The following is a 13,925-nucleotide window of genomic DNA, read 5'->3' on the forward strand; positions in this document are numbered from 1 at the left end:
AAATCTGGGAGAAACCATGATTAGATTAGTAGAAGTGGGAGATACTGAAAATTACCTAACCCAGCATTTGGCGTGTAAGACAATCCAGCACAGAGTGCTTGAGTGACTTGCTTAATAACACACAGGAAAAAGAAACACATGGAAGAAGGATAAAGGAAAGGCCTACATGAGGTGTACTGATCCAGATTAGTGGCCAGGAGTAAAACTCAGATCTTATTTTCAATTCATGGCTATTTTGACCACAGAGGAAAACTGGTCAGCCTAAACTGGAAGCTCAAGGAATAAGAGAAAATTTTATCTTCAAAACATACCTCACTGTCCAGCTCATTGTAATAAATAAATAAAGGCCATCTGTCATTATAGATGTTATTACTTGATTCCTCTTCCCAAGGCCTAACCGCTACATCTTGGCTTCTCTCTCACCCATCATTTGCCATTTCTGAGTATTGATTGCCCAATGTTCTGTGGCCCTTTTCTGCTCCCTTTAGACTGAATTAAGTCTTTTATTGTTATTTTTTATTAATTCATTGGCAGAATGTTTTCCCCACATTTTTATAAGAGCTTTGGCTCTGAAAGAAGTATTTAGTATACGTGTAATTTAGCCCCAAAGGAAACCAGAAAAAAAGTAAACTGGAACAAGAAATTAATTTTCAATTTATAAGGATATTAACAGATGAAGGGTGGTTAAAAAAAATTTCCTGAGGTAAAATAACCACACTGCCATCAGTTCTTGCCATTAATGTGGTTTGTCATAATACCAAATTAAATCCATTTTTAAAAAACTGTTCTGTGCTCTTTTAAACAAATATTTTTCCATATTTTAAACTGAAGGAAAAAGTCCATTCAAGGTAATCAATACTAGAGTACTTACTATTTGTCAGGCACTGTGGTGGGCCCTGAAAAGGACACCAAAATGAGTAAGTCCCTGCCTTTGCTAGCAGGGTGTGGGCCTTCCTTTTCTTTCAAAAAGTCTTTGCACAGAAAAAGGTCTTTGAAGGAATTATATAAATTCCTATTCTCTTGCTCCTTCATCACCAGCAGGTCATATGAGTCATTTGACACCCTCAAAATAACGAGATGTCTGTCCTCATGGAATCTATATTCTAGGGTGTGTGTGTGTGGAGGGGGTGCAGACAATCAGCAAGTAAGCAAAATTTGTGTTTTGGAGGAAAATAAAGCGGGGGGGAGCATAAGGAGTTCTTGGCATGGTTATGTAATTTCAAAGAGTGTCTTTGAAGGGAGGGTCTAAGAAGGGGAAGTGAAGTAAGGGTGAAATGAAGGTGTTAGACAAGACGAGATATATGTGGTGGAGAATTTGAAGCATAGGGAACAGCCAGTGCCAAGGCCTTCAGTTGGGAGTGTGCCTGGCCTGTTCAAAGATGACCAGTATGTCTGGAACTGGCCAACTAGGGAGAAAGCAGTAGGAGAAAATTTAGAGAGCTAAGAAGTCAAGAGTGGGTTTTCCTTAAGGATTTTGTTGAGCAGAGGAGTAACATGATCTAATTCACAGTTTAGGTGCATCATGACCAAAGCTGATCCTGGCCAGAAGCGGGTACCCAAGAAGCTACCACAATATCAGGAGGTGTTGTCTGGAGAGAGAGAGAGAGATGGTTGTGGTTGAGGGCATGGGAGAAATGGTCAAGTTCTGAATATATTTTGTTGGTGGAACCATCAGGATTTGCTGAAGGACCAAATGTGTGATGGGAGGGAGGAAAGCAGTCGCCCCCAGCTTTCTGTAGAGTAGCAGCACTCTCAGTATCACCTTTGAAAAAGGTGCAGATTTTATGTTTTCAGCTAGGCAATTTAATCAGCCTCTCCAGGATAGCGGCCCTGGAAACAATACATTTAAAATGTTTCTAGGGGCTCAGGGTTGGCTCAGCAGGATTTCCACTCAGGTCATGCTTTCAGGGTGTAAGATCAAGCCCCTGGTTGGGCTCTGCACTCAGAGGGAGTCGGCTTGAGATTCTTTCTCCCAGTCCCTGTGCCTTCCCTCCCACCCCCCTCTCAAATAAATAAATAAATAAAATGTTGGGGCGCCTGGGTGGCTCAGTTCTTAAACACCTGCCTTCCTCTCAGGTCATGATCCCAGGACACTGGGATTGAGCCTGGCATTGAGCTCCCTGCTTAGCGGGAAGCCTGATTCTTCCTGTCCTGCTCCTCCTGCTTGTGTTCCCCTCTCGCTATGTTTCTCTTTGTCAAATAAATAAATCTTAAAAAAAAAAAAAGAAATGTTTGTCTATGATTCTTCTGCAACCAATCTGACTTGAGCTGATGAAACCTGCTGGCTCACGGCTCACTTGAGTTAAATGAAAGAGGCTGCACCTTCTGGGTACCATTTAGGAGCACAGCACGGTGCACAGTACGTGGGTTGATGGGCTCCTGAATGGAGAGATTAATCCTAATCCCACTCTGATTCCTCTCGGACAACACAGGAATTTGTAAGATAACTGAAGTGGGTCTAGCTAAACATGGAAGAGGATTTGATGAAGGCTTTCTCAGGCCTTTATCAGCAGAGAAGGGTGAGATGAATGGAAGACAGGATGCGGCGTGACTGAGGTGGGTGACAAAAGGCCCACGTCAGTCCTCTGGCCGGCTGCCTCTCTCCTTGGGACAAGTTGAGCTTTAGCAATCTGGCCCGACCGCAGGTCCGGCTCCACCGAGGCCACGCCCCCTCCAGGCAAGAACCCGCCCACTTCCACGTCAGCCGCAGCGGCTCGGTTTCCGGAAGGTCCTGATTTTAGAGCGGACCAAACCGGATGAAGGTCGCGCGCCCTCTTCCGCTAATACCCGGCTTAAAAGTGCGGTAGGCGCGCTTCGTCCCTTTGCGCAGGCGCGGTGTGCGGTCCACGCGCGGGGCTATGCCGGAAGGGCACGTCTCGCGGGTCCGGGCCTTGTACCGGCGCATCTTGCTGTTGCACCGGGCTCTGCCCCCAGACCTCAAAGCCCTTGGCGACCAATATGTGAAGGACGAATTTAGGAGACATAAGACCGTTGGTTCTGACGATGCCCAGCGTTTCTTGCAGGAATGGGAGGCAAGTGAATGCCAACTTTTCTTCGTCCCAGACCCTAAAAGGTGCCCCTGTTTGTCCCCGTGAGAGACAGCCCGTCGCTGCTGGTTTCCCCGGGCGCCGCGCAGGATGCAGCGGCGGCAGCCTGTTCCGTTTGAATTAAACAGCGCAAAGCTGTTCCAACAGTACTTCCCAAAGTTACATCCGGAGCCCGTCTTTCTCCCCGGGTTCCTGGCTGCTGCTGATCCCGTTACCTCGGCGTCCCCAATACAGTTCCTCCTTGTAAGCTCCTGCGCGTGCCAAGCACCGGAGGGGTGAGAATGGCAGCTTACGAAACCGAGTAAATCACGTCAAGTAGCTTTTTGCCCCTCCAGTGCCTTGCATATAGCAAGCTCCTGTTAATAAGTGAATGGTTTTCTCATTATCTAGTTTTCAGATTTACAGGATTGTTTCCGTAATTACTGTTTTTAAAAAAATTTCCATGCTCTTTCTTGGGTCTTAATGTTCTCAGTTGACTGAGACGGGTATCGGATACGACCATAAGCGGTAGAGGAGAAAAATGCTCAGTTAAGTCAGGCGAAAGTTGATTTCTCCGGTGTCTCACATTGCGTTACTTTGTTTCATTGCCCTGTCTCTTTGCCCTAAATCTTAGACACCTGCATTAGCGATTAACTCTTTGACTACCCCCCACCCCCTTTTTGAGTGAGGGAAAAAGAGTATTTCGTGGGGTTGTGGGCCTAGCAGCATTGCTCTTAGATATGATTTGCAAATACCAAGAAATGAATGGAATTGGAAATTAGAGCGACATCTCAGGTATTTGAAAGCAGGAAGCAGTGTCGGTAAAACAGCAGGTAAGCGATTATTGGAAAGCCTCCCAAATTGGTGGCTAGACTGTCTTTTTTTTTTTTTTTTCTTTTTTTAATTATAAAGTTTTTGGTTAGGGTGAATACAGACCGTTTTCACTGTATCTTAGATTCCCGATTGTAGCTTGCAAGAGGGTTATTTAGGACAATCTTGAAATTTAGAACTTTAAAATCATGTGTGTGAGCGGTAATTAGCCTGTATGGAGCCCGGGGAAGTTGAATCTTAAATGCAAATTGCTTTTTTTTAGTATGGTTACTTGGTTTTAGAGCGAGAAGAACTGGATTCAAGTGCAGATTCTGGAATTTGTTAAATATCATTATCACTTAATTTTTCCTAGTCTTCTTATTTGTGAAATAATAAGTATTTATGCACCTCTAAATTAGTGTCTGTAAATTCATTTAAAAGCGCTTTGTAAATTGCTAATTGCAGTGAGTCTGTAAGAAATTAAGAGTGTTTAAGTGACATCTTTTAAGCCAAGTCAGTTTGTGGCAGGACAGGAAGGAGAGGCTAGCTTTGTCTGAGAAGAAATAAGGGCACTTTGAGAGTTCCAAAGTATAAGAACTTGGAAGCTTTTTAGCAAAAGAGTAGAAACTCAGAATAAATTGATAATAAGCTGGAGGAGAGAGTATGGGTGAATGTGTTGATTGACTGAGGAGGTTTGGTATCAGGAATTCAGCTTTATTTTTTAAATTTAATAATTTTATACTTCCAGAAGAATTACAGAGACAGTACTGAGTTTTCCTCCATACATCCTACATCCACCTTCTCTGTATATAAACATGTATGTAACCATGGTGCAGTTATCAAAAATAAGAAATTGACATAAAGAGATTAACATTGCTGCAGTGATGGTAACTACAGGCTTTATTCACATTTTGCCAGTATATCCAATAATGTTCTTACTCTGTTGCAGGATCCAATCCAGGATCCCACACTGCATTTAGTTACCCTGTCTCCTTAGTTTTCTCTAGTCTGACAGTTCTTCAGTCTTTTCTTATCTTTCAGGTGCTTGACACTTTTTGACTCTCTCTCAATTTGAATTTGTTTGTTGTTGTTGTTGTTCTCATGATTACATTGATGTTGTGCATTAGTGAGAGGGATAACAAGCGTGAGGAGTTTTTCTCAACATACCATATCAGAGGGCACATGTTATCAATACAACTTACTACTTGTGATGTCAACTGTGATCATTTGGTTAAGTTTCTCCACTGTAAAGTGACTGTTTTCCTTTTTGAAATTATATATGCATTTTGGGGAGAAACTCTGAAACTGTACAAATATTCTGTTTCTCTGATTTTGCCAACTAGGTTAGCATCATTGATGGATCTTGCCATTGTGTTCTCTTGGTGATTTTCTATTTCTCTCATTCCTTTTGAATTTATTTATTGGAAAGTTTCAGTGGGTAAAGCCATGTCCCTTCTTCCCCATTATTGATCTAACATTTCCACTTATTTTTTGGAATGAAGAAAAGTGTGTTCTGTGGGAGTAGGGCTCTGTAGTTAATGAGTTAACAGCTGGGTAAAGTTCAGTTTAAACCTAGTAATCTAACTGTTTGGATAGAGTATTAATTCTCACAGTTGTAAGGCAGCTCAGTCTAAGCCTGGGAGTTGGAAGGGGTGATGTGGGCTCTGCCAAGAGAGCCAGTTTCTCTTTTTTTTCAAGGATGAAGGATAAAGAAGATTCTAATGACTTGGAGGGGAGAAAATATTGGCTAGGGCAGTGATACTGGAAAGTGATATCCTCCAGTCTTATGGGCTTTTCCCTCCTATGAGTTCTTCAAAACATCTAATTTATGATTATGTTATACCTGTTGTGACTAGTTATGGCCTGGATTTCTGTTGTTTTGTTTAATGATGATTACATATTTGGCACACATGAGTATTACTAGCTTGATGCCTATGTTTCTGTCAAGCTAATTGAGAGTAACACAGTTGTGGAGTTCCTGTGCTTTGTGGACTTTGGGTTTTGATACTCTCTCACTTCTAAAATTACTTACGAACTTGAATGGGTTCTGAATTTGTTGTACTTTAAGGGGCAAACTTAGGTATGGGTCCCACTGGAGAAAAGAGAAAGCTCAGGCATCTTAGAGGCCCCAGCATTAGGAGGAAGTTTCTCTGTTCCTTTCATTTGTAATCATGGAAAACCATGTCAAATGATAGAGGGAATTCAGCTGGGGAAGTTTCTGTTCCAGGACCACTTAGGGGAAGGTAGGAGAAAGTATTTCATTTTATCCTAAGGATAAAAATGTATATGCTTATTTACAGAGTAAATTGTGAATTTATATAGTATTTTACCACAAGAGAAGAAAAAGGGGAGGTTCAGAAGAGCTGTTGGAAATGTTTGAAGGAGAATGTTTGATATCTGGTTGGTAAAATATTTATTGTAATCTTAAGTCTTTTAGGAGGCAACTGTTAGAAGTGGAATTGGGTCTGGGTGGATCAGGGGTCTTATTTATTATTGCATTTTTGAAGTTCTGGCTGCTCAGTTTGGAAGAGAAGCTGATTTAGGTAATACTTTCCATTTTTTTCTCTGGTGTCTGTCCAGTTGTGGAGAGAACTTCTTACCACTTATTTTCTGGGAAATTAGAATAAGTGCTGAAGATTAACTGGCAAATAAAACATGTTTGTGATAGAATGTGAGATGAAGGGTAAAAAAGAGTGAGCTCTCGGGAGCCACTCAGAAGAGACTCCATACGTTTAATTTTTCCTTTTCTGCCCTATTTGTTTATGTCTTCTGCTTTCTTTCTTGGTTTCTTTTGCTTTGCTTAAGGAACTGTTTTGCTCTGTGTCTATAGTTTATAGATGTTTACAGTAGAACTTGTTTCTGGAAAAAGCCAAATACAACAATTGTATTTTACTTTGACATGTCCTAGATTTACTTGTGTGTATTATACAATTATAATACAGTATGAATGTGTGTCTGTTAAATGTGATGGGAGCAGGTAGAGAATGGACGAAGTTGAGGGCCACATACAATGTCTGAGCTGAGCCTTGAGTAAGTCAAAATTACCATGTCATGAAAAAGACTTCCTAGGCAGAGGGAGTAACATATGCCGAGGTACTGAAGTAAGAAACAGTGTGACTTTTTCCAGGATCTTCAGTAATGAGCTTAAAATTTAGTCTCTAAAGTGAGCAATTAGGAAGAAATAAAGCTAGAGAGGTGGCCGGAGACAGGATATTCTTCTAAGGACTTTAGATTTTTATTTGGAATTACTGAAAGATTTTAAGCAGTGGTGAAATGATTCAAATTATATTCTAGAAAGACCACTTTAGCAGCAATATAAAGGAATCATTGAAGAATGAGTCAAATTGAAGGTAGGGAGAATTGTTAGGAGAGTTGTAGTAGAGATGGTATCTATCTGTCTTTATATATGTTGAGAATGTAGGGTATGGATGTGTGTGTTATCTTTTATAAGGCAAAAATGGGACTTAACTTGAGGACCCACATAGGATTAGTGAAAGGGAAGGAAATAGAATGGAAAATTCTCAGGCTTAAGATCATGATACCAGTAACCAGACTATGTATTTAGAAGGAGCTGGGTAAAGAATGAGTATGGTATAGTACATTTTGTGGTAAGCATTCTGGTGGGACAGTCAATTGGAGATGTTCTGAGGTATATATTAGTCTCATACTCAGGAGAGAGATTGTAGCTGGAGGTAGAGAACTGAAATTCCTTATCTGTAGTTAGTTGCTGGTTCAAAGTTGTGGCTGAAAGTGCCCAGATTGGGTAAACTGTTGGGGAACGTATTCAAAGGTAGACCACTAACATTCAGGAGTTAAGAGAATGAAGGCAGTAGTATGGTGCTTGCACTGTTCTGTTCTTTTCTTCTGTATCTGGTGATTTCTGGCTACTTCTGCAAAGGAACATACTTGTGTCCTTCTTGTGTTTAGTTATTTATATTTGTATGGTGGTCTAGATATCATATGTAACATTTGATGTTTGTTTTGTTGTATTTATTGGAGAAGAGGAAGTGCTTCATATTTCCTGTAACCATCCATTTGTAACTCACATGGAATATCTTTGTCTTACTTAGGACTTTGAAGTAGATCATCAGATAAAACATGTATGATTAAGTTGCCTGTTGCCTATATTTAAAGTTTCCTTAACTTAGGATAATTAGGCTTGGATGGGTATTCTGCAGTTCTTAAAATTGTATGCCTTTCTTGCTTAATTTGGGGACCTCATTTTGTTGCTTTTGAACATTCTGATTTGTAGTTTGTATTTTAGCTTGCAGAAGAAAAGGAATGAATTACCTCTCTGTTCAGTAGACAGATCGTATATGTCCGGGATGCATCTGCCAAGTATGAGTGAACCTCTCAGTTGTACGTTTATTCTGCATGTTACTCAGTGTAGTGTTTTTGTGATAGTTTGTTGGATGTGATGGTTTACTGAATAGTGATGTATGTTTTCAACATTAAACTTTACCTCTTAAAAATTTTTCAGTCATATTCTGGTCCTTATCTAGTGGTTGAAAAAGGGATAAAGGAGAGGATATGAAACTCAATCATTGGAACATAAAACATTTTTTTCCCATTTCTTAGCATTTGGCTTTTCAGTGATACTGTTTTTATTTAGGAATATTTAAATTTTATTGGTGTCATGAGATGTGTTCTAATAGAACTTTTGTTATAAAGGTATTTTAAAAATTCTAATTTGATCATTATTGTCTATATCGATTGTTGTTACCAAAACATAGAGGTCTATTTTATTTAAATGATTTAAAATTTATTTGAACTTACAGATTTAAAATACCGGTGATAATATAATAATAATATACTAGTGATTATGCTTCTAAAATAGATCTCTACACCCACTTTAGGGCTTGAACTCAAAACCCTGAGATCAAGAGTTGCATGCTCTACTGATTGACCAGCGAGGAGCCCTAAAAAAATAAAATAAAATAGATCTGTACATGTGTACACATAACACATAGTCTTAAAGATTTGAAATAAGTTTTTGCATAGAATTTAAGAAGATAAAGGATTGTGGGGTGCCTGGGTGGCTCAGTGGGTTAAAGCCTCTGCCTTCGGCTCAGGTCATGATCCCGGGGTCCTGGGATCGGGCCCCGCATCAGGCTCTCTGCTCCGCCGGGAGCCTGCTTCCTCCTCTCTTTCTCTGCTTGCCTCTTTGCCTACCTGTGATATCTGTCAAATAAATAAATAAAATCTTAAAAAAAAAAAAAAAGATAAAAGATTGTATATACATAGTTTTACTGGTTTTACTTGTTTTTTAAAATATATTTTACAGTTGCTTAATAAGAACAAATGTCTGAGATTTTACATAAAGAGTATTCGAATTTAAAGGGAGCTTCAGATTGCTGTAGTAAACTCTTACTTTTTTCAGTTAATGTACTTAAATTTAAAAAAAATCAAAGTAATGTTATGTGATTAAAAAATTAGTGTTGGAGGGTTTATAATAAAGAGCAGTATTTTCTATTCTTATCTCTTTTTAAGGTGACATTTTTCTTTTTATTTTGATGTCTTTTATGTTTCAAATATCTTAGGAATTTTGGTTTTCTGTCCTTATTTACAAGAAAGCAATAAGAAAGAGAACTCTGCCTACATATAGGCCTTGTTGATTGGAAAGTTACTTTTAGGCTTACAGAGTTTTCATTATCTGCCTTAGATTTGCTTCTCACTCCTGATTTTCTTACCTACGTGGTATCTGTGTTCAGTTGGTTATGGCAGTTTGGCTTTTTCTTAAGCTCTGTTCTTTCTTTTCTATTCTAAGCTGTAGATCCTAAATCTGCACTGTTTCATGAGTTCAGTCCTCTACCTGCTTCCTGTCTTGAGAAATTCACTGAAATCTGTTGGTGGCTAATGCCTCCATTTTTGTTCTCGGTCATTATGGATTACTCCTTTTGAAAATCCTTTACTATCAGTTCAAAGGAGTTTGGGGAGGAGAGGAAATAAGAAATATGCTGCTATGATTTCTCCAGTATGTCCTCTTAAACTGAAACCCCAGTTCTACCATTTTAAAGAGAAAGTAACTGAGGCTTATAGAAGTAAAATGACTTGTTTGGTATCACACAGCTAGACAGGACCAAAGTCTTGTGTTCTTACTTTATGAAATTAATGTTTCCAAAAAACTATTAAGCTTTTGCAGTATAAAATGCTATCAATATTTTTCTTTTGAATTTTGCTTGTTTGCTTGCTATAATTTGTGTATTTGCTTCCCCATTTTTTGTATTTTTCCTAAGGGAAAGAGAAGCTGCTTTTCTTTTTTTAAAAAAATATTTTATTTTTTTATTTGGCAGAGAGAGACAGAGAGGGAACACAGGCAGGGGGAGTGGGAGAGGGAGAAGTAGGACTCCCTGATGAGCAGGGGTCTTATCCCAGGACCCTGGGATAATGATCTGAGCCCAAAGCAGCTGCTTAACAACTGAGCCACCCAGGCGCCCTTGGAAAGAGAAGCTTCTTAATCATGTTTTTATCCTGTATACCTCTAGTGTAACAAAATGTTTAATTATTGTTTAAAAAGTGATTTAAGTTTATTAGCCCAGGGTGTGGTTTTCAAAATAGAAGTTGCTGTGATATAACTGTTAAACTGTAGTTAGTTAGGCACATGTATTTTCTATGAAATTTTTGGAAGCCTTATTTAGGCCTCAGTGGTCTCAGTTGGAAAAATAATGTTTTATCCTTGAAGATAAGGATGTACCGATAAGTTCTTTTACCTCTAAGATACGGTTATATTAGATGAGTTAAAACTATATCAAATGGCTTAACCTACTTTACACTTTTCATTGGTAACACAGATTTTTTTCTCTTTCATCTTTTCTGTTAGTTTTAGGGTAATATCTTTTTATAGTAATAGAATGGTTAAAAAAATTTGTTTTTTATAATAGTTATAATTAACATAAAGTTAAAAACCCCTGAATTTTAAAAAGTTAAAAAAGCAAATGAAATGTCTTTTGAATTAATGTGATACATGCTTAATTAATATAAAATGCTGGTTAGCTTGGATTGGGAAAACACAGCTTTTAAAAAGAGTGGGCAGGGCGCCTGGGTGGCTCAGTGGGTTAAGCCGCTGCCTTCGGCTCAGGTCATGATCTCAGGGTCCTGGGATCGAGTCCCGCATCGGGCTCTCTGCTCAGCAGGGAGCCTGCTTCCTCCTCTCTCTGCCTGCCTCTCTGCCTACTTGTGATCTCTCTGTGTCAAATAAATAAATAAAATCTTAAAAAAAAAAAGTAAATAAAAAGAGTGGGCAAAAGGGACCCCAGTAAAAGAGCAGTCTATGATTTATTTACAAGGATATTAATTGTGCTGTATATATATGGTAATAATGACAAATCAAAAACAGTATAGATATCCAATGATGGAGAAGAATGAAATGATAGCATAGCCATATGATGGGTGGGTTACTATGCAGCTAGAAATAGTGTTTCAAAAGAATTAATGACTGGGAAAACTGTTCATGTTATAATTAAATGTAAACGGTGTTTATCTTTGGGTCGTATGGTAAAGGATGATTGTAATTTTCTTCCTTGAACCACCTATTTTCCAGATTCTCTGCGAAGATGAGTGCTACTTTAGTAATTACAAGAAAAGCCAATAAATGTTATTTTTAAAAATGCAGCTGGATATACTCAATATTTTTGTTACCAGTCTCATGTCATAAAGCACTTGAGGTAAACACATTAAGAGTCAAATACCAGCACCTTATAAATACATTTCCTAATTTTGCCATTTAAATTTTGTAAGTTAGGGGCGCCTGGGTGGCTCAGTTGGTTAAGCCTCTGCCTTTGGCTCAGGTCATGATTCCAGGGTCTGGGATCTAACTGGAATCGGGGTCCCTGCTCAGTGGGATGCCTGCTTCTCTGTCTCTCTCTGACCCTTACCCCCCAACCTTGTGCATGTGTGTGCTCTCTCTCTGTCTCAACTAAATAAATAAAATATTTAGAAAAAATAAATTTTGTAGGTTAACTTAAACTACTTCATGATTAATAAATAATGTCAGCTATATATTTTATGATTCTTGCTGAGTTTTGTAAATGAAATGAAAAAAAAAAATCTGAACATGTATTCAACAATGTAAATGGCCACTTAAATGAGACAAAAGAAATGAAAGGTATCCAGATTGGAAAGAAAGAAATAAAACTCATTTTATTCACAATGGGATTATGTAGAAAATCTGATAGAATCTACAAAAAAAATCTAAAATTAGTCAGTTTAGCAAGTTTGTATGATAAATGATCATTATACAAAAGTTAACTATTTTTATGTACTAGCAATGCAGACTTGGAACTTAAAACTTAAAAATACTACTTACCATCAAAAAATATTAAATACTTAGGGATGATGTAAACAAAGGATGTACAAACCTGTACATTGAAAACTATAAAGCACTGCTGGAAAAAAGATATGTAGACTCAAAATAAAACTTACCTAGTTATTCTTTTTTTAATTTTTTAATTTTTAAATTAAAAAAAAATTTATTTATTTTTTAAATTTCTTTTCAGTGTTCCAGAATTCATAGTTTATGCACCACACCCAGTGCTCCATGCAATACATGCCCTTCACAATACCCACCACCAGGCTCACCCAACCTCCCACCCCGCTCCCCTCAAAAACTCTGTTAGTTCCTCAGAGTTATTCTCTTTTGCCTAACCACTGGAAGATACATTTTAGAATCTTTAGTGCTCTAAACTGATATCAGAAAAGAATCATCAGGGCCATTTTCTGGTATAGTATTAAGTTTATCTATTTATTTTTAAAAGATTCTGAGAGAGAGTGCATGTATGCACACAAGCGGGGGGCGGTGGGTGGAGGGGAGACAGGAGAAGCAGGCTCCCCACTGAGCAGGGAGCCTGGTGTGGGCTGGATCCCAGGGTCCTGGGATCATGTCCTGAGCTGAAGGCAGCTGCTTAACTGACTGAGCTACCAAGGTGCCCCATGTTAAGCTTTTTTTAAAACAACTTGAAGAATCTTCTCTTGCTTAATTTCCTAGATATCAAACTTAAGTATTCATTGATTCTCCAATAACTTAATTTGATCAAAATTAAATTGCTACTTAATAACTTAAAAAAATCTGTAGTAGTTTAATTGTTCACATTTTCTTTTTCTAAGTATTATTAGAAGATTTGTCAGGCTGACAGGTGGGACTGGAAGGGAGATTGGTTAACTATTGGTTAGTCTTCTGGTAGGTTAGTCAGAGAAGATGGAAGACCTGTAAATAGGCTGAATTGGTGGCTTGGAAGCTAGTAGGTTAAGAAAGCAATTCCAGGTGGGTATATGTCACTTAACATTGTGGTTATAATTCCTGGTAATTGACCTTGTAGGTCTGGAATTAGACTTTATATACCAGTGTACCCAGAGATGATCAGATGTTGGCATCAGACTCACACTAACTAAATTTATAAATTTTGAAGTATAAACCAGAATGATGATTGAAGTATAAACTAGAATATTCATTTTTGTTGGTTGGTTATGGGTACTGGTGAAGTGGAGGGTGGGGGTAGGGCTCTTCTTTGAGTCATAATATTTATATCTACATCCAGGGAACTCTTTTTCGGATGTGTCTCGGAATACAGAATTTTTTAGATTTTTAGAAAGGTAATAAGGACTATGACTGAATTTTAAGAAATAACTGGGGTGGCACCCTGTAATCAAATACATTAATACTCCACACTAAAATATTTGACTTTTAATATTAAGTGAAGTAAATAAAGGGTTTCTGTCCATTGAGATCAGGATTTGCTGCCAGGTAAGTTCTGAAAAAGCTTTTGTTTGTCGAAACTTTTTGACTTCAGAACAGTAAGTAAGGGATTGTGGACCTCTATTAAGCTTTCTCAGAAACTGAATTAGTGTTTAGAAGGTTGCCGAGTAAACATGGAATTAAAATAATGGGAAGTGGGTAGGCATGAGAGATTTTTTATCAGGCCTCACTATATCTATAGCAGAGAACATCATGGATTCTGCTGCTTTCCTGCTCTTTTTTTCCTGGACAGTGTGAACACATACTAGCAAGTTTGCCCCCTTGTAATAGTTTATTATTTTATTATTTTCATTGTAAGCACTTTCTTTCTGTCAAAGCATTATTATTATTGCCATTAA

The 13,925-nt window shown here is 38.3% G+C and overlaps 1 protein-coding gene across 1 annotated transcript in view; it reads left to right on the forward strand.

The window, feature by feature from the left end:
- The first annotated feature begins 2,782 nt into the window (after positions 1–2,782).
- The window catches only part of SDHAF3 (succinate dehydrogenase complex assembly factor 3), a 60,859-nt gene continuing 49,716 nt past the window's right edge, over positions 2,783–13,925 (forward strand). Inside the window, exon 1 of the mRNA XM_004767836.3 lies at positions 2,783–3,032. Coding sequence (XP_004767893.1) covers positions 2,859–3,032 — 174 coding nt within the window. The 5' untranslated portion in view covers positions 2,783–2,858. The remainder of the gene's footprint in view (positions 3,033–13,925) is intronic.

The sequence above is a fragment of the Mustela putorius genome, unplaced genomic scaffold (assembly GCF_011764305.1).
Source record: "Mustela putorius furo isolate JIRA1106 unplaced genomic scaffold, ASM1176430v1.1 tig00003845_pilon_pilon_pilon, whole genome shotgun sequence".
Taxonomy (NCBI): domain Eukaryota; kingdom Metazoa; phylum Chordata; class Mammalia; order Carnivora; family Mustelidae; genus Mustela; species Mustela putorius.